Consider the following 25,033-nt stretch of genomic DNA (forward strand, 5'->3'; position numbering starts at 1 on the left):
ATCCCCACTCCAAGTTTCTGATGAAGCTCAAGTGTTAGTCACATCAGTGTTATCACATAACGGTGGTAACTGGGACCAGAAGGTCACAGTCATGTTCTGGAGCTGCGTGAAGCTTTCAGTTTACAATGCTTAGCAGAAGTCACAACCTAAGATACCAATTTTAGATAACTCTACAACAGGCACCTGGTCTACTATGGGATGTGCTGACTGCTACTCCCTTAAAAACTGTTGGGCCACAAAAGGAAACAAACAAAACCAGAACAAATCATGCATCTAGACACTAAGAGTGCAGAGGACTTCAGTCAAAGAGGCCTGCCTTTCTTCCTATTGCTAAAATTGCCATTATAGCAATATTCAAGTCACATAAAAAAAAGGAGATACATTCAAAGAGTTTATTTTAATAAAGTTAAAACCCCTAAGGATTAGTGATCCAGGCCACATCCAGTGAACAGCAGACTATTTTGTTCAGCGCTGACTCCAATAACCATCTAGAAGTCATACTAGGCAAACAATCAACATGAACTTTCTTGCTGTGGCAGAAAAATAGGCCACTGAAAATCCCTGGACAAACAGAAAGGGCAACAGCATCGCGCATATATGATACAAGACAAGTGTTTGGTTTTCACGTGCACCTTTCTAAAAATAATTTGAAAAAAATTTGGAGAAAAGGCAAAAAAGATTGCTACAAAAATGATTCAAGGACTTGATAAAAATCTGATAGCTAATGGGCTTGTGGAGTTCAGGTCACTGAGTTAATATGGACATTGTGACATGGTTTTATTGTAATTTTTAAGTACTTTCACAGTAATGAAATATCAGAATACTCTAAACTAGTGGAGAAAAGTGAAACAGATACAAGACAGTTTTTAAAGTCACTGTATATTTGTAGTTTGAGCTTCACAGCCACAGTGAATAATTCAAACAACCACTTTTTGGTGGCTTATTTATTTTGGTAACTACTTTATTCAAGGAAAAGAAGCTGAGTACCGCTTCAAAATGAGCATCAAACAAATAATTTTTAAAAAACATCCGAAAGCTGTTGACAGAACATGTCATAAATACCTTTGCAACAGCCACAGCTTTAGTCAAAAAAGTAGGTACAATGCAACAGGAGAATTCCGAGGACTGATACACACAAGTGTCCTCCAAAAAGCCAGAATTTTAACAGAAGGACTGGACACCTCTACTTCACAGCAAGCAAAATCATACAAAGAGGTAGTTTTGCATTTCACCACACAGTAAAAGAAAAACCCTCCAAGAAGCATAAATAAACACAGTATCAAAACTGTGCACCTTTGACACAAAGCCAGCCTATGGAAATATTGAAAAGAAAATGCATACTCGTTTTTCAGAATAATGTCGTGATGAGGGTTATGGCGCAAATCCTCACCTGATGAAAGCTGCCACAAAAACAGTAGCATCAATCGTGCTACAACAATTCGCAGCAGCTGAGGACTTGCCATTACACCAAGATAAAACATTATAAACTTGCACATTTTGCGCCCCAGGTTTACAAAGATAACAATGAATTAATTCACAGTAAACAAAAGAGAAGCACTTTACAATGCATAAACAATGTAGTAAGAAACAATTTTAAAAGTCAGTTTCTGAAACTGCTGTCACTGAGCCCATTCTTTTAACACTTACTTAAATGGCTAAAACTGCACAAAGGTGTTGCTTTGGAACACAAACAGTTATACAGAAGCCATATAATCTGATGCAAAACCCTTGGGCAGAGAAGAAAGGAAAAATAAACAACTAATTTTAGAACCTGAACACTCCATTAGCAATTCTCACCAATTAAAATATGATGCAACTGCTGTCAACAGGCAAATTTTAGTTGTATTTTAAGCATGGATTTAAATACAAAATACACAAGCTACTGCACTATAAGAATAAATAAACTAGTTATAAGTAACATGGAGGCCAAGAAGAAACGTTCGACTGGTTCTCTTTGCCTACCTACTAAATGGATGCAATGTTTAAGAGGCCATCATTGCTGCGCAAACCCTCATTTCTACTTTGACTGCAGTAAATCTATACCATAATCTCCAAAAGTTGGAAGGCACCATAGGAATCTAAATACCAATGGAAGTCTATCGAAAATTTAATCCGTAAACTCACTTGTGACAGCAATGTAGATCTGTACTTAATTACTTGAAAGCTACTAGGAATCTTTATTGTCTCAACTTGGAGTTTCCGGGGGGTGGGGGTAGGGGGCAGACAGATGGACACAACAGTCTCATGCTAAAGCCCACTAAACTGAGGCTTATATAAATATACATCCGTTAAAAAAAAAAAGAAAAAAAATCACTAAACTTGCTCTAAGAAACTCTTAGCCAAGACTTATTTATTTTGACATGTATACCACAAACTTCACTACCTTCTAAGATATAAAATGAGTTATTTTAAAATCCAGAAAGGGGGGGGGGGGGTTTAATAGGAGAGCATTTCTAAGCACACCAAATTGACACAAAGGCAGGCACTGGTCCTCAGTGGTGCAGGGGTTACTTCACTGACATCCTTGTTTTAAAGAAATGGAATGAGGCCCAAAGAAAATAACTTGCTTCTGTTTAGGATCAGCAAGGGTCAGTACAGAACTGTTTCTATTTACCTCTGCAGTAGAAAAACGGCTTATCCAGTGCATTGGCACAAGTGATTCTACCTTCATATCCTGCTTATTCAGTGTTCACCACTTGTCACAGTGAAGTCCTCTTCCACTCTGGGACTACTAACACTGCTTTTCAACCAACCTAACTGATCAAGAACTCCAAGTCTAAGACTTCAGACTTCTAAAAAACAATAATCCAAATTGTAGGTGCTTTTATAGGAGTAAGGAAAGGGCAAGGCACTGCTTTGATTAAAGCAAGTGCTATAGCAATTTATATGTCTCTTACAAGCCTCCTGCAAGGACAGAAGATGGAAAGAGTGAAGTGTGGGAAAACTGAACAACTGTCCGCTTTGCCTGCGAGGAGTTATCAGATAGCTTTCCTTTACTGTCAGCAGAATAAACCGACTCCCAACAGAAGAACTTTAACAGCACTCTGTCAGGGAGACAGGCACATTTTATTTCAAAAAAAGAGAACAGAACAGCTGCCACAAGACCAAATAACATCCCACATTTTGCTCCTAAATACCAATGCAGCTCTTCAGGGCTCAAGGTCTCGTTCATTACATATCTGCAAGCAGAGAAAAGGATTTTTCAAAGCAGCTTTCCTAAGCTAAGTGTCCAAGTCTCAAAACACCTAGATTTTCTTTAGAAAGGCCTCCATGCTATGAATGCAAAGTCCCTCAAAGCAAGCACTGGCACAGGATAAACATATTCAGGCATCACTGCAGCATTTATGCATAGAAAAACTGCAACACCCACATCAATTGAGATTTTATGTGTCAGTACTGCTGGCAGGTGCATGATGCGGTCAAGTTTTAAGTTCTAGAAAACGGTTCATCGTTATTCAAATGACTTGATAATTAAGAACGCTAGTACTTCCAACTCCCAAGCAAACTTAGAGATGCATAATAAAACCACATTTAAAAAAAAAAAAGAGGCCATGCACTAACTGATTTTACTTTAACCATAGTTCACTTGAAGACTAATTCAAATTGCCATAAGGTGAGCCCATTCAGTGTAATAAAAACGTACCTTACAGTGATTGCACGAACTTGGTTACCTTACTGCCCTCTGTCCTTCCTCCTCCTCCAGTCAGATGGGGAGTTTATTCCCCATCACTGCTTCCTTCAGCTTCCCATTAATACTGCTAGCAATCAGAGAAAAAGAACAATGAAACAAGAATACCCAACCCATGGAGTACTGCAGTATCTTCACTGCTGTGCTTGCAATTTATACCCTCATTCATCTGTTCACTTTCTGGGTGGGAAGAGCCTCTGCTTAGGCTACAAATTTGTGACAGCTCAAGGCATAAACCAGGAATCCACTGTGTCCTGGCAGCTGTGCCTCAACAAGACGACTGTACATTGAAAGGCAAGCATTTGAAGGCATGACCAACATAGCCCTGATTCATCCGAGAGTACACCTGTCCTCACTGAAGTGGGGCAAGATCACTTTGGAGATCTGTACCATGTGTGAGCAGCATTAAAAGAAAAAAGCCAGTTTGACTTGCCCCAGGGCAAGTAACATGGACGGGTATCTGTAGCCTACATGGATAACAATCATCAGCACTACCACGAGATATTGAGTAATGGAAAAATTAACAGCAACCAAGGATCATTTTTCTGTGGGGTTCCCCCCCCCCCAAAGGTTTACTGACACACAAACGTAAAAGCTAGTTCCCTTCATCAGAAGTTATTCTCTAGTTGAGCATTTCCAGTTGGCCACACCCCAGGTTCCTCTGCTTAGTATGAAAGTGTGCATTAATTTACATCTTACTTCTCTGCTTTGCTTCCAACCCCTGCATGTCTCTACAAAGCTGATACAGGCCAATTCTTCCTGGGAGTAACTCTGGCAATCAATGAAGTCACATTCCTGTCAACCTGGTGCAAGAAGATGCAGGTCCACAATTTTCACTTGGACAAAACACTGACAGGAGTTTACCTCATGAAGAAGGGAAAATTTGTAAATATGTTTAGGCACCTAAAGCAGCAAGCAGTCCCCAGAAGGGATATACAAAACCATAAATTAACCCATTTGGTGCATATCTGCATCCTCAGATGACTCTGCATCTTTTAAGAACGTTTGTCTGATGAGATTCCACTTCCTAAAATACTTTAAATTTGCTGGTTTTGAATTAAACTTTAAGTAGCATGGCATGTAAATATAAATAATTACAACTGTCAACATACAGGAGCATCTCTGATCTTTAAAAATGGAAGCACAGTAACTTAGGCAAACAGAAATTAGTCTCATTTTTTCATAATTTCTCAGATTAAAGTTATATATTAGCTAAAGTACAGTGTTATTACTATACCCTTAGGCTTCAGAGCACATCATGCCACATGTTCATTTGGCTGCTAAAAAGCAGCAACCAAATGATTAGCATTTTTTCCAAGAACAGTTGAGATTAATAGTTTGAAGTAATTTCTTTAATTTAACCATGAAACTTGAACACTGGAATTAGAGTCAATGTTAATAACATTTTATTTCAGAAAACTCTGTGTTAGTCCTTAAGCACTGATCATAAGATGGATAGAGTCCTCATTGTTATCTGTCTTTTCTCTAATTGGAAACAAACCCCAACTATTAAACTTGCACAACTTTGTAACAGTACAGCTTTAACCGAGTCCATATACATAACTTCAGACAACGCTTGTCCCTGCAAAAACCCAGAAACTGGGAGCAAACCATCACCCCACTGAAATCAATAGGTGTTTTTCTGTGATTTTTATGGTACCAAGCAGGACCTATTTGTTCCGCAGAGGTTCCCAGCAGGGATGCTGGAGGGACAGGTGAATGACATGACATCCCTGTGCTAGACTCACAGAAGTTCCTTGCTGCTCTGACCAAGACATCCATTTTCTGAACAGGATCAAAACCCCTTTCATCCCCATTTCCTAGACAAAAAGGAGAGGAGATAGGGGATGAGAGCGCAGTAATAGAAACCCTAACTCATACACACAGGCAAAAATCCTTCTCACTCTTCCAAGCAGAGCAACATCCCCAGCCTGAATAGAGGCTTTGTAGACACTGCAAACACCCCAATATGACTGAGGGAATTCCAGTCACCCTCAAATTGTGTTCCTATCTTTTGTGAAGACACTGAAATCCCTTCCTTCCATGATGCCAGTTCCTCCCTCCTCAACTTAGGAAGCCTCTTACTCTGGCTGCTAGTGCCGACAGTGCCGACAGTGCCGACAGCTCCTGTGACTACTTGAAGACTTTTTGAAAGCTGTGTCCAGGCTCTGTTAACCACAAACCAGCTCCTGTAAACCTGCTAACAGATAGCAAAGCTCTCCCTTGAGTTTTCCCCACAGAAGCGTACCAGCAAGCTCAGCTCTTACAGCCTGGGAAGGCTCACTTGACATTCTTTATCTGCAAGGACTCCATTAGCAACTTACCGTAACATAAAGCGTATTTTAAAACGGCACTGAAAATAAGGGGTAATTAAAATGTAAGAAGTGTCATCTTCATAAAAGTCACAGGACTAAATAAAGTCTTGGAGGGCCCTCTCCTGTACGTTCCGTATTTCTCTACGTGCACAACCCACCTTGCTCTGTAAAATCTTTTAATAAACAAAGCCAGTCTTCTCTGTACCTTTAAAAATATCTGAAGTAGCATTTGATTAGTTCATAGGGAAAAGCTCCTAATATATTTTTTCCTCCAAGCAGAAGACAGTTGCATGCAAAATTAACTCTCAACTCAGAACTATGAAGACTCAAAATCCAAAACCAATTTACAGGCAGTTACCAGGTCAGCAACAATTTGATCCATTACCAAAGAGCTAATCTAGATTTAAGAAAATTACTTTCATTTACGCATCCAGCCTAAGAAAATGCTAACAATTGTAACTCCTTAGATGACAGGATTGTCACAGCAACAGCTAAGAACTGCACAAATGTGTACTTTTTCCTTTACAAAAAAATATTTAACCCCTCTTGGCAAAGCACTGAGAAACTACATAGTAAGAATATCCCAGTAATGTTCATATTTGTGTCTTACTGATTTTTGGTACTGTGAATTTAGATTAATGAGCAAACAGACCCCATGGAAACAACCTCTCTTACCTTGTCTTAGTTTGATTTATTAAGCAATGCAATTGCCAGTGACAAGCCCACAGAGAAATGCACTAAACTTAACACTTCAGAAAGAGCAAAACTGTACCCACATATTTTTTTTGTACAAGAATGACTCTTTCCTCTTATTGCAACCAAAGGAACAGCAACAAAAACACCTACTTAAACAGTGAAAACCTATTACAATCCTCCTAACAAAGGAACACTGCAAAGACTTATTTTCTACATGGTTCATTTATCATTGCTGAACAAAGAAAAAAATAGCCTTTATGTCTCTTCACAAAGTAAAGTGATTTGCAGGGGAGAAAATAAATAGTGACCTCTCTTTCATCCAAAGAGAGACAGATACTTAGTGGAAGGAAGGAAGGTGTTTGTAAATTAACACATAAAATAACAAATACCTTAATTCTCTAATGCTCTCTCTAGAAAATGCTACGAAAAGGTACTGAAACAGCTGTGGTAGATAGTAAATGGTTAACATCTGGCTGGGATTCCCCGCCAACACAAATTCCGATGATTTGCCATTGGATATTGTCAGCACCAATGTCCTGTTACAGTCCACTGAGATCCTCCCTGCAGCTTTCCTGCCTCGGGCATCTCTGATGTACCGGATCAGAGTCTGGAGCGTCCCCGGTTTATCACGACGTTTCACTTACCACCCCCTTGCACGCACGCACACATACAACCCCAGATATTACGGCTTTTCAGAAGAAAGCATAAAAGAGTAAGCAAGTCACTGAGGTCTGACCCAGTAGCTCTGCACGAAAACCAAACGCATAAAAGCCCTTCTAGAAAATAGTTTGCTTTCCAAGCAAACCTTTAGCAGTGAACAGCCCTGAAACATTTTGAAGTATTACACAGCTGTTTGATGGCTTCTAGCGTTAAAGAGTTTACCTAGACACAGCAAATGTCCATAGACCTACCACTCTCTGCTTGCATTCATCTTTATATTCAAACCATAATGCAAATATTATCTGGTTCAAACATCACTGATCTAAATCAGCAAGTCGTACAATACTGTCATATTAAACCTACATCATAGCTTGTTTTCCTGAAGCATTCCTGGAGCCTGCCTTCTAGATGTAATTACTGTACAATATATATCAGAACCAGAGAGAAAGGCTTCACTCTGAGGGCTGAAATTGAGAAGAAATCAATACAAAGAAGATAAATGTTTCTTCAAGAGCTGCAGAGGTATTAACCCTCTCTCCAACTTATTTTCTTTTTGCTTCAGATCATTTTACCATGTGAGAAACTGCTGGAAGGACTGGGATATGATGAGTCTATCTGCTTATCTCCGTGTTTGGCGTTAGAAAAAAAGTGTATTTTAGGAAAAAAAAGAAAAAAAAAAAAAGGAGAGAGAGAAGTGGAAGTTCCTACAAAGCTTCCAGAATTTATTTCTTTCTTTTCACACTTGCGCACCTGGGCGCAGCCGACCACTCGGGCTGCATCAGGAGCCCACAGAAAGGACCGGAGGAGTCGCGGGGCGAGGGGACGGGGGACGGACTCGCCCTTCCCAAGGCCCCTCACTCACATCACACCCACCCCACCTGGGTCACCCCCCTCCCCCGCCCCATTTCTGCCAGGAAGGGGGAAGCCCAGGAAAAACTAAATAAATAAACCACTTTGGGGGCGTGCGGGGGGGGTGGGGGTACCTAAGCAGTTTTCAGGAAGATCCTTTCAGCCGCAGATGAGGCGGAGGGCACGACAACATACACCCCCCCCCCCCCCCCACCCCCGAGCCCGCTGTGCTTCAGAGCTGCCTCAGAGGGGCTGCCAGCAGGAGGGGCGCGGGGCGGAGGGGGGGGGGTGTGCGCGCGGCCCCGCGGGGGCGCCGGCGGGGCGACAGCGCCCCTGGCGGCCGGCCGGGGGCACTGCGGAGGCGGCGGGAGCCGGAGCCCCGCGCGGGCGCTGCAAGTTCCCCCGGGCCGGGGGCGCTCCCCGCGGGGGGGAATGGGACACGGGGTCCCATCGCGGGGCGCGGCGAGGGACCGCCGTTATACGCGGCCCCTGCATTTCGGTGGGGGGCGAGGAGCGATGCGTAGATACGAGCCGTGGGGTGCGAAGGGGGGGGGGGAGCACGGTGGGCGCTGGGTGCTCCCCGCCCGCGTAACCCCTCTCCCACGTGCGTGGGGTGGGGGGGGGGGGGTGTTGCAGAGAGCCAGCCCCGGGTGTGGAGCGGGCGCGCAACCCGCGCCCCCCCCCCCCCCCCGCCCTGCCAAGGTCAGCGTGCCGGCACGGCGAGACACCCACCGCGGACACGAGTGGGGTGGGGAGGGCAAAGCAGAGACCCGCGCCCGACTAAGTTTTTGGCGGGGGACGGGGGTTGCGACAAGGGATGGGAGCGGGGAGTCACGCTCCCTTCGGGGAGGCGGTCCCGCAGCACAAAGGGAGCCCCCAGGCAGCCCCGCGAAAGAAGGGCACCGCGCAAGGACCCCCTCCGCCCGCCCCACGCCGTCGGGGGCTTCAATGCACCGGCGAGAGGGGGGTACGGCGCCGGGAGCGCGGAGCCGAGCCCACGCACCGCGCACGGCCCCACTCGCGGGCAGCGCTTCCCGCAGCCGGGAGGGTGCCGCGGAGCCGGGGGAAAGCCAACGTCGGGGCCACCCGGGCAAAGGGGCCCCCGCGGTCCCTTGGCGCATCCTCCGCACTCGCGGCGTGCCCCGCCGGCACCCCACGGGGGTCGCGGACACGTGTGGCGAAGGCACCGGGAACCCTCCCAACCGCCGTGCTCACTCACCGGGGAAGCACACCACATCATGGAGCACGGAGCTGGTGATTTTCAAGAAAAAGATCCACCAACACGGTTGCAGTAGCCTCCGCATGTCCAAAGCCGCACATCGAAAGGGGAGAGGGGCTAAAATAATTAACGCACGGGGGGGGTTAAAAAAAAAAAGGGGGGGGAGGGGGAAATACCCCAAACTTGTTGAAAATAAGTTTCTCCCCGCACCCCTCTTCCTGCGGGAGAAAGCGGGGGGCTCCTGCTCGCCTCCTCAAGGGGGGGGAGGGAAAAAAAAAAAAAATCCCACAGCCGTGGGGCAGGGGGAGGACAGAGACGGCGCGCCGGCGGGGCGCGGGGACCCCCCGCGCGGCACGGGGCGCGGGGCGGCGCGGCTCAGGCGGGCAGCGGCGGCGGGGAGCGCGGCATGCCGCGGACGGGGCGCTTAGAGCCGCCTCCGCGCACGGGCGGGCGGACGGCGGTCAGCCGGGGCCCCGGCGCGCTCCATCCTGCCGTACAGGAAGTGGCGGGCGAAGCCCGGATCCTGGCGGAGACTTTAAAGCGGGGCGAGGGAGAGGGAGAGGAGGGAGCGCGGCGCGGCGGCGAGGCGAGGCGAGGCGAAGCGGCGGCGCGCCGGGCGCCCCGGAGGCGCGCCCCCGCCGCCCTTAAAGCGGCCGCGGCGGTGGCGCGGGAGCGCGCGCCCGCGCGCCGCGGAGGTGGTTGGGGTGGGGGGGGACGGGGACACGGACACGGACACGGACACGACGGACCCCGCTCGTTGTGCACGCGCCCTGCCCCGCTGCCCCGCGTACTCTCCGCGCCCCGCGTACTCCTCTCCGCGGAGCGGCGGCGCCCGCCCCTTTGCCTGCGGAGTGTGTGTTGTTGGGACACACACACACACACACACACACACACACGACACACGCTGCCGGCAGCGGCGGGTGTGGGAGAAAGTGTGTAATTGAGCCGAGGTAATTTGCCGTTTGTAATTTCGCATTTTGCGCTCTTATCCAAGCGGTATCTGTTTGAAGTTACTTATGTCGTTGTGCCGCCCTCCGTGAATGCTGCAGGGGGTCGGGGCTTGGGTTTAGGGTGTCCGTGTCCCCCCCAGTCGTGTGCATCGTTCTGCGTATTACCAGGGGTGTCTGCCCCCCCCCCCCCGAAATCATATAGTTCTCCTCGGTCCCCTTCAGCGCTGTGTATCACGCTGCATATTGCCAGAGGTGCCCCACAAAATCATACAGCTTAATGCTGTGCTGGGTATTGCCAGAAATTCTCATCACAGCCATACAGCTTTTTTCCTCCCCCCGTACTCCTCCCATCATTCTGGGTATTGCTAGAGGTCCCCCACAAAATCGTACAGCTTTTTTGCCCCCCAAGACTGCACTGGGTATTGCCAGAGACCCCCTCTGCCCCCCCCCCCAAAACCACATACGTTTTTTTCTCCCCCAATAATATGCATCATTCTGGGTATTGCCAGAGGTCCCCCACAAAACTGCTGGGTTTTCCCCCAGTACTGTGCATTATACTGCATATTTCCAGAAAGCCCCCTCAAAATGAGATAGTTGACTGATATTTTTGCAGAGTCAGGTGAAGACTGTCCCAAGGCACTCTGCATCCAAATCTTGATCCACAGTCTCCTCCCCCCCCCCCCCCCCCCCCGCAGCAGTTTCTGAGTGATTGATAACTTTGCACAGGAAACAGAAACAGAAAATGGTGTGAATTCAGGATGAAGGGATGGTTGCTTGTACTTGGCATTTCCTGGCGGTTCTGTGGTCTGCTGAAGCTTAAATTTCATTCAGGATTAGTTTTTGTCTGTTTCTTTAGTAATTATTTCCATTACGGGGATTCTGTTTCAGAAGGTAAAGGGTTTGGCAGGGGTTTATCAGTGCATGCTGTGCTGGGGTCTGGCTCTGTCATTTGCTGTGACCATCTCGTCTTTGCTTACCTGCAAACCTTCCACATCTGTGGTGTTTCCAGAGGAGAGGAGATGGGTGGCAGGAGGAGGAAGAGAGTAGGAAAATTCAGAAGTCATATTTATTCAGTGGAATGGCAGTGATTTTCTCTCCCCCTGCCTCAGCTTAGGGATCACTAGAGCAGAGCCCTCAGGGCTTGGGTACTTACCACTGCTGCACTCTGACTTTTCTGGAACAGGCTGTGGCTTTGTGTCCATCCAGGTTTACCCCACGCAGCACAGGGTGCCAAATCAGTGGATTACGCTGCAGCCAAAGGGCCCCTAATTAGGAGGCATTCATAGGCTTTCCTTTGACTTTCTCTCCACATCCCAGGTTGTGCCTGCCAAAAATTACAGTGGGAAGTTAAAAGTGCAGTCCTTACTGGGCAAAACTGTGTATCCCAATAGTGTTTTTACCAGTGTAAGGATTTAAGGACCTGATTAGATGTTCTCTGCCCTTGAGGGCACCACCCTTTGGGGCGTGCAAAGAGTGGAGAAGGCACTTGCGTAAGGGTTTATCGAAAACAAAGCAAAAATTTATAGGCCCTGAAGAAAGTTCTTATCCAACTTATTGTTCATTAAATCATTTCCCAAAACAGGTGGGGTTTGGAGGTCGGTCTCAACTCTCATAAAAACAAAGATAAAATTTTAAGAGCTAAATTTCCCTGAACTTTTTGTTCCTATGAAAACCAAAAAACAAATCCCCACCTGCCTTGACCTTTTGGATTCTGCAGTGACATCTGTGCTCAGTTACTTATTGGGCTGCTCAAGAAAAACCTGCAATATATTCCCCTTTCAGTGACTGATTCCTAACTTTACTGACCTAATGCAACAGATAGGTAGGCAGGTTCTCCTCCAGTATTGAGACTTACCTCTTCAAATGATGGCTCCCTGGCACTGTAAGAGGCAATCTTAATGTGAGTTTGAAGACGTCTCATTACATGAAAAAAGTTATTAAAAACTATTGCAATCTCACAGAAGAAGAATAAATGGATTTTTTTCAAAGAGCAGTTTGCATCAGTATTTTTCTCACTGATTCAAAATCCTTTGCAAAAGCTCTTAATTACACCATTTTATATTTAAAATACATTTTTATGTTAGTTTAGGGGTTCCTATCCTGGAAAATGACAAATCTGAAACTGCCCCCGTACCTTGGAATTGGAGGAATTCTACATTTTCCATCCTCGGAGCAAACATGCAAGTAAGATATAAAAGTCATAAGCAGAATACTGTCTCCTAAGGAGCACAAATTACTTCAGACCTCTATAAGCTGCTAAGGAAGGTTTTAGAACAGCAGTGCTCCCATCAAAAACCAGAAGTGTTCAGGCTGGATATTCACGGTAGTCCCCTCAGGTCTGAACTTTTAAAAACAAATCTGTAAAACCCCAATGTCGGCACGGACGGCTTGGTTCAGCATGCTGTGGTACATGTACACTGACCCACTTTTCCTGGAGTGGCAAATCAATCATTGCATCGTCACACATCAGTTTAGGAGCTGTAGTGGCGGAAGTAGCTTTGTTTCACATTAGCAATTTGGGTGGGCAGAGAAATGGAAAGATATATGATGGAGATCCAGAGAACAAAATTAAACACGGTTAAATGAGAATCCATTTCCTGCAGTATCTCTTTGCCTGCGGCACGCTGTCTATCAACAATACACAGGTACAAATTGGCCTGGAGATGTATCTTGAACTATCCAAACAGAGAAAACTGCGTTAGCAGTGTGCTGCTCTGCCAGACCAGCGCCATGTGACTGGGGAGCGTGTACATTAGATAGGACTGCCGATTCTTTCCCAATGACTGAAGTACTGTGGGGTGATTAAAGTAACTGCTACTGTAGGAAGAGATTGTAAAGGGACATGATATATAATACAGGGCAGTTAGACCAGATTGATGGGTGGTCTGCAAATCTTGCAATATTTACCGTTAAACATAGCGGGCGCTGTCAAGGTGAAAGGAATAGGATCAGCTTCTCTGGTTTGCATGGAACAGTGAATAAAAGAAAACTTTCATCTTTTTTTTTTTTTCCCTCCTGTTTGAACAGGTAATATTTTTATGCTGCCTTCGCCAACATATGGGCATCACTCCTGGGAAAGAAATGAAAGTCTGTTAATTTATTTGATCAGACATGAGAAATAATAGAAAACTGAAACGAAGACTCACATTTGTCATATGTTTGAATTAGTGGAAAGCTGAAGAAAGCAGAAAAATATTGCAAGGAGTTCAAAGATGAGAGTGCTTATTGAATTAGAAAAATATTAATAGCATTAATCATTTCCAAAACAGGCTTCTTAACATCTATAATGACTATATAAAGGATTGGGGAAATAAAAATAAAAGAAAAAAATCAGATATAGAAAGTTACACTTTTTTGTGTTCAGAAAGGAAGGGATGAGTTTTCACTGATTTACATCCAGCCAGCCTCACTGGAGTGGTTAACCTGTGGGAAAAATACCAGGTGAGGATCTAGCCCTGAAAGAATAAATCAGCATGAAGTACCGAGAAGCAGCTACAGTTCAGATTATAAGTGATGTGAGGTATAAACTTCCAGGTTAATTCAGTAGCCCTAGTTCCTCTCTAGCTTTGCATAGAAAGGAAGAAAAGGATGCTGAACTGGGAGTTTCATAAATTATATTATGGCAGAGTTACTTTCTCGTAGCCTCAGGACAGATGCATTCTTCTCAGAGTATGCTGTGAGGCTCTGGAAGTCTTAACAAGGCATCTGAGAACCTGCTGAGAAACAGAGGTGGAGGGCAAGCAAAGTAGCTGTGATAAAAAAAGAGGGCTTTATTTCAATATAATCATAGCAATGAGCTGTGCTGTTTGAATTATGAAGACATAAAAATAGATTAACCCAGAAAGGCAGGTAAAGCAAAATGTATGAAAAATGTTGATGGGTGATGCAAACTCTAGGTAAAGACATAGGCTGTAGGTCAGATATTACTGCAAGTATTCTTAGGCTGCACATCTGTAGCACTACCAACATTATATGAATGAGGGCGGCTGGGCGCTGACTTGAGTGATACTCCAAGATGTCCTGGCTGGGCAGTGTCCCACAGGGTTTTGCACAAGGTTCTTTTGGAAGACCAATACATTTATTTTCTTGTGGTCTATAAAAGGAACCTCCACCTTAGGGTACCCTTAGGCTAAATCATTCAGAACAGACACTTGGTCACATGCTGAAATACCTACTTGAAAGCTTCATCTTAATCTTGAAGCCATACAGCTCTTTTGTCTCCCAAAATGGCCTCAAAATGAGTGCGTTCTGTAGAAGTGTGTGTTAGTAACCAGCGCGGTGGAAGGTCAGACTGATCAGCAATGAGTTTCTTTCTTTCAAAAGCAACTGTAGTTCAGAGTCCTGTGGTATGACCTTGCTAGGGCTGTAAGTGTGTGTTTAATTCACAAATCCTCTCTTGTTAAAAGAAAAGAAGAAAAAAATCTGTTATCAGTGTAGCAGTGAGCAGAGCAAGCATGTTAATGACTGGAGCTGAGGGATGAGCATGGAAGACCCAGCTTACTGTCCCACTTGTCTGTTACCATGTAAGTAGCTCACCAGGAATATTACTCTCTTTGCAGAATTTAAGGCAGAAACTAATGAGACGACAGACTTATGAACTTTCATTGTTGGTGAAAAAATTGTTTATAGGTTTCAATAATATTTGAGTTCAGTGTGAGTCTTGGGAACATCAGTTGCAGAAAAGCAAAAATCCTTTTGACTGGGAAGGCTTTATCCAGCCTCAGTGTTTTTAACACTATCATGCAGCTTGCCAGTGAGATAACTGCAACTGTCAGGTTTTTTCTACACAGTAAAGTTGACTCAAGGACAAGCAGGGTTTGCAGGCAGCATGAACTCAGGCTGACTATAAGTTGCTGTAAGGAACAGCATGGGTGCGGTGTGCTGGACCTAGACATATTATCGACACAGTTAATATGAGCAATCTTCTTGTCTCTGATAACCTCAACTTTCAGACCCCTTGTCTTCCAGAGGACTACAGAAAGCCAGTATCACAATGGGATATCTGCTCTTTTAAAGGCCTCATGCGTTACAACCGAAACATCAGACTCCATCTTTTCCCCTGTAAGTAAATCAGTGAGAACGAATAAATTTATTGAAGGTGGAATTTCTGCTGTTCCTTTCCCCTTCTTCCATTTCTCTGCTGCTTTCTGTCAAAGGAGTTAGTGCAACATGCTCAGGCCTTCCTGCATGGATGTCAAAAAGATGTGTCAGAACCAGCTTGTGAAGGGTAAAGTCACAGGTGTGCAATGGTCCCGAGGGGGAGAGGCAATAATGGCTCTGTAACAAGACATGACCTTCTAATATAAACCCATTGCAAATGGTGTCCAAAGCCAGGCCTCTGAAATTGCTCCACAATGAAAACCAATCAAGCAGACTGCAAAAAACACTTTCCTAGCCAATCCCAGAAGAGCACTTCAAGGAAAAAAAAATCTGTTCTATAAATGGTAGAACCAGTCTCCAAATCTGTTTAAGGAAAGAAGAGAAAGTTAAAGAGCAACATTTGCCAAACCCTTATTCTTTTGGAGATACACTCTTTCTTAGTGCAGGTATAAGATGATGTGCAAACTTGTATGTTCTGGCTACCTTTTTTAGTTGGTAATATCTTACAACAGCTTGTACAGATGTGAATAATTACATTCCAGAATGAATGCAGCCCCTGGTGGGTGTGGGGTGGGAAGGCCTTGACAGAACCAGGAAAGAAATACGATTTGTATGTTACAGGGACGAGTAGCTCTTTCTTACTTTATTTTGGGCCCTGTGTGTTGCAATAGAGAAATGCAGGTTGCAGATTGCAGCACAGTTCTGTCTTTGCCATTCCTTTCTGGTTTCACAGATCTGTGTTTCTGTTGTTGGGGTTTTTTTTTCTTATAACATTATCAGTTACTCAGATATGGGCTTGTGTGAAGCACTCTGGATTTGAGTGTGGACAGGGAGTACATTAGCTAATATGATTCCATTAAAAAGGGATTCCATAGCCAGTGACCCAATTAAATGAAGAAGCGTTAATATTAATAAACCTTCCAAAGAAAGGGATAAAATCCGATACCCACAGTGACCCCACAGACATCAGTGCTAGTCAGATTAATACATACCCATAAGCACTGGTGGAAATAGCTAAGCAACAACAACACATCTAGGCCTCTGAGATTTGGCAGTACAGCACACCCACAAAGTATCCTTTGTTTCCTCTAGTTTCTCTTTCCATTCCCTTACTCTCCAGCCAAAAATCAGTGTCATGAGCACGAGCTACTTGTCTGCAGTTTCTTGCTGGAGTTCATCCTGTCTCCTCTTGATGCCTGGTCTAAAAAGGGTTTCTTGGAAGCGTAAAGATGCTGCCCAAAAAGTTGAACAAGCAGTAATCCAAACCCCTGCCAGCTTACATCCCTAATGCAAGTGAAATGATTTTCATTCATCTTTTCAATTGTCATCAAATATAGATCCACTGTAGCTGGGCACAACTCCACTGACGTAAATGACTGGGCATTCACTTCCTTGGAACTACACCTACTTGGATCCAAGTCAAAGTTTTGCCAATGCAAGGAGGGATGTGCCCAAATACCACAAAAATGCAGTTGTTACTTTCTACAATGTTTTGCTACTTTGGAAGTGTGGCAAGACTGTGCCCTTATCTTTTCTACCCAGATTTCATGTTCATGATGCATATCTTTGTGCCATCAGGGTCTGGTGGTTCCAATGCACTGTGCTCACAGCTACGGTATTGAAGGGTTTAAAACATTTTAGAATTTCAGCATCTGTTTTATGTTGATTTCAGGAGGAGAATGGCAGAAGAGGATGCCAAGTTCCAGAGAACAATAAACACTTTGGGCCAAATCCTCCCTTCGTCTATGCTGGTGTAAATCTAATGTCTCTTCATCCAGCTGACAGGTAGATTTGAGCCAGTATAATATAGGGCAGAGTCAAGTCCTTTAATTTGGAAGAACACAATTGCTTCCTCTGGCCCATGTCCAAGAAAATATATTTAAGATATACAATATATAGTAGAAGAAATTTTAATTAACAGTTTTTTATGGGGGTATTGGGTAAAAGCATTCCATTCCGGTCTGAAAACGAGGTTTTCAGAACTGAGCCAAAAAGGGGAATGTTTATCATAGATGACCTAAAGAGGAGTACAATTAAAATGTGTTTAGAACCTTGAACTGTTCTGTTAATCAACATGAACTTATAATTCCAGGTTTTAAAATAACTAATGATGCCCAAATAGATTTTAGCATCTATTAGAGGTATCATTTTAAGACACATTGTTGGGGAAAAAGGAAACTGAGAATAAAGTTGTAAGACTAATTCATGGTAAAGAAATATGAGACCTCATAATTCTTCCCAAAGCATCACAGTTAGTAAAATATTACACTTTTTTTTCTACAGCAGAAACACAACAGAACAACATTATTCTCTAGCGGTCAACATTAATTGCAAACTGATGGCCACTTCTGAACATGGGAGTCTTCACTGGGCCACATTTAATTATGTTAACTGCCGACATGTCAGCCTGCCCAGCTCCGGCAGCCCTGCTAGTTGAGCCGCCGTCAGTGGCATCGGCCAAAGCAGTCGTACCACACGGGGGAGTCTCTCTGCATGCACGGAAAAGTTCGTGTTTCATAAATCACTCGCTTTGAAACCTGATTTCTCTGTACTGCAGCTTTGTCAGTTTGTCTGAGAGATAACGTAAGATCTGCAACACTTGGCAGGGCAAAAAGCAAAGCCTAAACCACGGTGCTTCTATAAATTAATTGCTTATGAGTGAGGGGGATAGGATTTTGTTGGTGGGAAATAGGTGTCAAGCCTGATTCTCTTTATTAAACAATTTTTAAGCCACCAACTCACCTGGTATTTCCGTATAGAACACTAAAAAAAGTCCATGAAATCTCAGCCATCAGGTAATAAAATACTGCAGATTTTATTTAATCATTTAGGAAAGCAGAGGGTGGGGCACGTTCATTGCATGGCATGGCAACACCTTACCTCAGCACAGCAAAAATGGAACAACAGTGCTGGAGCAGGATTCAGCCATTTCAATATCACATTTTTCATTGCAATGTGGAGCATAGCCTTCTACCTATAGCTACAGGAATAATGGTCATGGTCCACTGTGTGGGCAGTCTCTGGGTACACCTGTCCTGGGATTTAACGAGCCTAGTATCTTGACAAAACACACCTTTCATGAAGTACAGGCCATGAGCAGTGGACATACGGCCTGAAAAACACGCAGCATATCTTGAGGGGTGAACCATCCTCATTCCCCAAGTCCATCTCAACACAGAGGATAGAGCAGTGATGAGGGTCCTGAACAATGCACAAAGGGAAGTGCTGACAAAGATCTCTCAAGATGGCACAGGTTTTCTAGCACTGCATCAGATCATCCTAACGAGCTTTCTCCTGGATTTTTATACATCATTCTTAAGACCTTACCATGCCACACAGGAGACTTACTTTGCCAGCTCATTGTTACGGGCTACTAATACAGACCGCTGCTAGCACAATATACTATTATCCAGCAAAACAACATGTACTGACAAACACTGTTCAGTGAGTATTGGCTACCAATCTGAGAAAGCCAGGGTCACTGCTGAACAATACCAAAAGAGGTCTCACTAGCTTCTTCTCCCTCCTCCATTGAATGAGCTGTTAATAGACAAGCTGTTATAGAGAAAAAGAACTAAATAGTTTACAAGCTTACATTTGAAGGCCTGTGAATTGCATTAGCTGAGCCAGCTGAAAGAGAGCCAAGGCAATCTCCCCACAATTGTAGAAAATGTGGCATTGAGGCATGTGGAGGCAAAGGAAGAATGACAGTGACCAGGTTTACAATATGCAAGACTGGGATAATTACTGGTTTCTGTGGCATCAAATTTTTAGCTGAACTATGATAGGGAATAAGCATCCCCTTTAAATGCACAGGTGTGCGTGCATGTTCATATTTTAAAACTTTCTCTCTTTTATGCAAATATTAATTTACAGTCTTAATAGAAACTCTTTGAAGCTGACACTTCATTTTTCCCCATTGGACCTTTCCCCCTCCTACCTCTCTTTCTCTACTGCACAGGCCACTCTCAGTATGAGCAATGACCGCAGTTCTTTTTTATTACTCGCTATTTTCTTTGGGCCTAGCAGTTATGAATAGGAATGTGAACTACTTCCAATTCAATTACCTGGACAATTATTTGGGATCAGTGGAACTGGAATGTGCAGCTGAAAAGTTTTTGGAACCCTCCGGTTACCAGCCAAGAGACCAACAGAGTTCTTTGTAAAATTTCTTTCTGTTCTTTATCAGAGACATAAAAGTTTTGAAAAGCAGCAGAACAAGAAAAATTAATAATAGAGAAACAGCAAAATTGAAAAGTAAAGAATGGAACTCTCAGATCATTCATTTTAAGAAGGAAAGATGAAGGAAAGGACAGTTAAAAACCAGTCACCACTGAACAATGGTAATTCAAAATTTCTAACTTTGAGAAAAGTTCAGAAACTTTTAAGGGGTCTGATTTTCACACAAAATAATTGTTTTGGATCAAATATAATTTTTTAAAGTTTCAGGTTAAAGATTTCAACCTGCTTACAAGTTTCCATCTTGGCCCCCCTATTTTATCCAGTCTTTGGTTAGAAAGAAGCCAGGTGATGTCTCTAAGCCATTGTTGCAATGACAGCAGTCTGAAATAAATACTGCAGAGCTGAGGTAGCGGGTTTAACACAGCCCTTCCTTACAAACAACCTGAGAAGATCAGGCGATTGCTGAGAGGATATTCAGCAAAGTATAGTGGTGGCTTTTCCCGTAACCTCCATTAATGGGTAGCTATCTTTGATCGCTCATTTACAGTCCAGTTAAACCAGACAGAAATCAGCCTGACAGGAAACACATTTTTGGCTTTTTAAAACCAGATTTCTTGGTACATTATTATATAAATTGTTCACAAACTGGACTAACCCAGGTCAGTGATCCAGATAACAGCTTTTCTAGTCAGGGGTGAGCTTTGCCCATTTGCCTATTACCTCTGGCACATCTTTACCACAGAGAAACCTTTCGGTCACGCTAACTTAGAGTACCAGCCATCTATTGCTTACATCTAAAAGGAGAGTATTAGTCTATACTCAGAAATCCAACATGCCTCTACATGGGGTGAGAATTTCTGCCACTATTTTAAGGCCAATGGCAAAACTCATGTTAACTTCAGAACGGACAGGCTGACTTGTTAGATGCTCTCTTTGGCTTCCAATCCTACAGTCACAGTGTAGGTGAATCAGCTTCTGGAATTATATTCACCTGAGATCAGACCAAGTGGAGTTTATGCATTTTCAGGTCCTTGATTATGAAACTTTTTCAAGTACTTGCTGAGCAATATTGCCTTTAAAGGCTTCAGAGAAACCATCATGTCAAGGGCAGCTTGTTTCAGTGAAAGACTCAGGATTTATCTAATCAAACCTGGGAATTGTCCCCTTTTGTTTTGGTGGGTTGCTTTTCCCGAGCTGTTCAGTTTGCCCTCCTGTTAGATCCTTTCATTCAAGTTAGGGTTTCCTCACTTTGGCTGATCTTTATTTCTGCTTTTAATATTCTCTATTGATTTTATTGTAGCGCACTTACATGCTGTTCAACAGTCCCCTATTACTGTAAATAAAATGAGATAAATAACTTGGCTTTCTTTCTGCATTTAAAATGTTTGGCAGCAGCCATCTCCACCCTTAACTGAGCATTTGACAGTGTTACCGCCAGTATCTGTGAGGGCAGCTCCTGAGACCTGCATGCCCCTCACATGTCACGAGTATCCATGCTAGTTAGATAAAGCTAGCTTGGAGTCTGCTGATATTACTTGCTGGCTTTATCTACCAAGCAGAGGTACCAGTAGCATCTGTGCATCTGTTGGATGTGCAGATAGGGGCAGCTGCCCTCTTAGTCACTGGCAGTAATAGCAGTGTTAATACGTGCATCTATGAGCAAGCAAGATACTGCTTATCTGCAGTATATGTGAAAGTCACTGAGGGTCCTGTTTTCAGATCAGGTAGGTGTTATTCCTGTCTATCACTTTCAGACTTTGGCTTAACTGGTCACTTAAATAACAGTGAAAAGATACAAAACACAGCTTCATCTTTCTTCCCGCTTGTGACTGTTCTTTGCAGGCATTCCTCTGCCCTGGCCCATTTCACTGTCCTCAGGGAAACAACCAGCATACTCAGGGTGTAGAAGGTGCATTCCCCTTGGCTGGCAAGAGTCCATAGAACATTCCCAGCACCCACACTCCCTTCAGACTCCTTGGTGTTGGTGCCGTTATCAGCACACTTGGAGGTCAAAGCAGCTGCTGAAGGGCTGGGGCAGCTTCTCAAGTGGAGCCTGCAGCCTGTGCTGGGCTATGCACTGTTGCAGTTTGCCAGGTCAGTGCTTATGGCATGTGGCTGTGTCGGCTGCAGTACAGACCTAGCCTGAGACTGCTATCTTGAAATGGGCCTGCCCTGTGAGCAGACACATTACCAAAGCTTATTCCAGCTAGTTTAAGTATTGATAGCATAGCAGCTGCCTTCGACTGCTTGAATGAATGCCAGGATCTGCTGGAGGCTCTACAGTCTGCTTAAGCCAGCATGGGGCCATCTTCATTGTTATTTCACCCTGACCAAGACAGATTGGTCTGGGTGCTGCCTCCATGAGTTCCCAAGACTGGCTGCACCAGATCTGAGTGGCTCAGTATTGATGTCCTCCACCTCTGCTAAGGTTAGAGATTTCAGCCTTACTGCAGGTGATCCTTGCTCATCTTAAAGCCCTTTCTTTCACATATAGTTTTTTTTTCCTTTTGTGTCTGTAAACTAGCACTGAAGATCAAACCTGGGCGGAGGTTCAGATCACCACTGCCAATAGACAGCTTTATTTGATCTCCAGAAACATTCATCCTCTTGCAGATGTGTCCTCCTGCTGTGCTTTGCATGTCTGCAGCCAAGATAGCCTTTAAAACAGACCTTCACATGGGGTATGTTCACATCCAGATATGCTGAAACAGTACCAACATTTTCTCCAATGTCCCAAATTTTAAAGAGTTCAGTGTGGAGTTACTGGTTTTGACTCACTTTTACTTAAATATACACCTGAGATCTAAAAAGACTGTGTTCTTTTAAATTTGTTCTTGTAAAAATAAATCTATCTCAGTTAGGTAATACAAACTGTTTAGAAAAGAGCTGCAGAATATCCTTGTAAATATATTGTGAAAACAAGTAATTAAAATAGTCAAAATAATGAGTAAAAATTGCGTGATTTTAAGAAAGCACATAAAGAGTAATCAAGCAGGGTAATACTAAATAAGATTAATTTAAGTTAGAGACTCACATATATGGTGTATTGTATTCTTTGGACTGAAGAGAAATGCATGCTGTGAAAGGGTGTTCTGAACTCCATTAAAGAGTAATCTTTGTACACAACAGTAGTGCTGTGCAAATAAACGTTGTGAGGCAAAATAAATAAGTTTTGAGAAATGAATGACTTTAGCAGTAGTTTGCCAATTAATTAGAACTCTAGCAGACAACACAAAGAGATAAATAAGGAAGAGTTCAAGTTGCCATAACAGCTTTTGCTATTCTCTCACTGTACTTTTTGCTAATTCTTCCTTTCACAAGCTTTGTGGGATTTTCTTTGGAGGGGGAAGGAAGCCAAGAGGATGCAGTAGCAATTTTGCTCACTCTTGAAATGCTATCTAAGGGTCTTACCTCAAAAAAGGTTAATTGTAACTTGTTCCTTACCACAATTTGTTCTAACAGGGTGATGGAGTATGAACTAGAATGGAGAAAGAATTAGAGAAGATTTAGCTAGGTTGCATATATTCTAGACAGCAAGACCTGTTCCCCTATGCAGTTAAAGAATTAACCAGTGCAATTTCATAATTATTAGTTACCATCTCTCAGAACCTGTCGAGGATAGGTCAAGTGCCAGAAAACAGGAAGAGGGCAAATATAGTATCTGCTTTCAAGAAAATGGAAAGAGGAACTCTCAAGAAACCATGGATTTGTCAGCCTAAATTTAGACAAGCTATAAGTGGAAAGAATAAATTAGAGATTATAACATTTGTGAATGACACCATTTTGATAGGGACTGGAAATACTATAGCACCACAATTAGAACTAGTGGTCTTGGTAAACCAGGGAAATGATCCCAATTGAGCAAGGTCACATTCACTCAAGTGAAATAAAAAGAACTACATATAGGCAGGAGAAGCCAAAACTCCACATACCAAAAAGGCAGCAGAAGCCTGGAAGATCTGAAGGTGATAACATCCACAGTAAATGAGAAGTGAGATGCACTTGTAAGAAAACAAATCTTGTAAAATGTACTAACAGTAGCACTGCTTGTAACATGCCAAACATCATTACTCTGCTGTGCTCAGAACTACTGGAGGCTTACCAGTTTACACTGAATCTGGCTTAAGTACCATATTTTTAAATAAAAGGTTCAGTCCCACTGGACAGGAACAGGAGTAAATAGAAACCTATAAACACATAAGCTATGGGAAAAGTTTGGAGAAACCGAGTTTGTTTCATTTACACAACTGAGGGGAGTATGATAACAGACTTCCAATGTGTAAGAAGCTACCGAAAGAAGACAGTAATCCATTACTCACTGAGGTTAGGGCAGGAAAAATTGCTTTAATTTCCAACAAAGAAGATTTAGGTTATCTTTCTAACTATAAACCTAGGTAAGCACTGGAACAGGCTGCTAGAGTGTCTGTAGAATCTCCATTACTTGGGGTTTTAAAGAACAGATGAGATAAAACAGCTGTCAACGTTGTTGGGTATACTTGATCCACATACCTTAGCAGAGTTGGACTTAACACCAAACATCCTTTAAGCTCCTTGCCAGCCCTACCTTCCTCAGCTCCTGAAATGCTGTAGTTGCATCATTTTGTAGTTGCATATACACCCCAATTTTAATTAAAAACAAACAACAAAAAAAACCCAAAAGAAACTTGAAAATTTGGATCCTGGCATTTCAAAGATCAGAGGTAAGTAAAACAAGTCAGTATCTTCATGCAGACTGATGATTCCATATTCAGCTGTGTTTTAATAGAGGTATAGGACTTTTAGACAAAGAAGGAGTAGAGATGCTGAAGGTGGGAAAGGCAGAATTGGGGAATAAGCAATATCTATTCCGCTACCCACCCTCTAAGAGCCTTCCCTTTATCTTTATCTCCTAGAATAGCTGGGAAGCTCTTGTTCCATTTTTTCTTGTCTCTGCTTTTGCAGAGAGTCCAGGGAGCATCCAGGAAGGGAATCTATGAGATGCATGAGCAAGAACTTGGTTGGAGCTGAAAGGAGCACACAAAGGGGTCTCTCTGAACATCATGGCCAGCATTTCCATGTTCTTCTCCAGGACCACACAGTCTATGGTTCCAGACAGAGGATCCCCAGAAAGGAGCTCAGAGGCTATGTAAAGGTAGCAACAGAGGAAAGCAAGAGAGTGTCTTATGCAGATTCCTCCCCCGCACTGAGAGAACCCATTTCCCACGCAGTGGTGTCCTAACACAGTGCAATTTGATGGGACAAAAGTGGCAGATTCAGCAAACATTGGGGGGTAGTTTAATATTGCTTCAAGTATCCTCAGGCACTACTTTTTTTCTGTATGTTCAATTATGCTGTGGATTTATTGATAAATAAATCAAGTCTCTGTTTTCCATTT

General features: G+C 43.5%; 1 protein-coding gene across 3 annotated transcripts in view; it reads right to left on the minus strand.

Annotated features, from left to right (window-relative positions):
- PTPRG (protein tyrosine phosphatase receptor type G) overlaps positions 1-9,580 on the minus strand; it is a 416,558-nt gene extending 406,978 nt beyond the window's left edge. For 2 of the 3 annotated variants that reach the window (XM_075053584.1, XM_075053587.1), the window contains exon 1: positions 9,428-9,580. In XM_075053584.1, the coding sequence (XP_074909685.1) occupies positions 9,428-9,512 (85 nt within the window). In that variant the 5' untranslated portion in view covers positions 9,513-9,580. Of the gene's footprint in view, positions 1-3,643; positions 3,719-9,427 lie in introns of those variants that run through there. The other variant, XM_075053585.1, reaches the window with a different exon arrangement.
- Positions 9,581-25,033: the final 15,453 nt, after the last annotated feature.

This window comes from Buteo buteo, chromosome 21 (genome assembly GCF_964188355.1).
Source record: "Buteo buteo chromosome 21, bButBut1.hap1.1, whole genome shotgun sequence".
Lineage (NCBI taxonomy): Eukaryota > Metazoa > Chordata > Aves > Accipitriformes > Accipitridae > Buteo > Buteo buteo.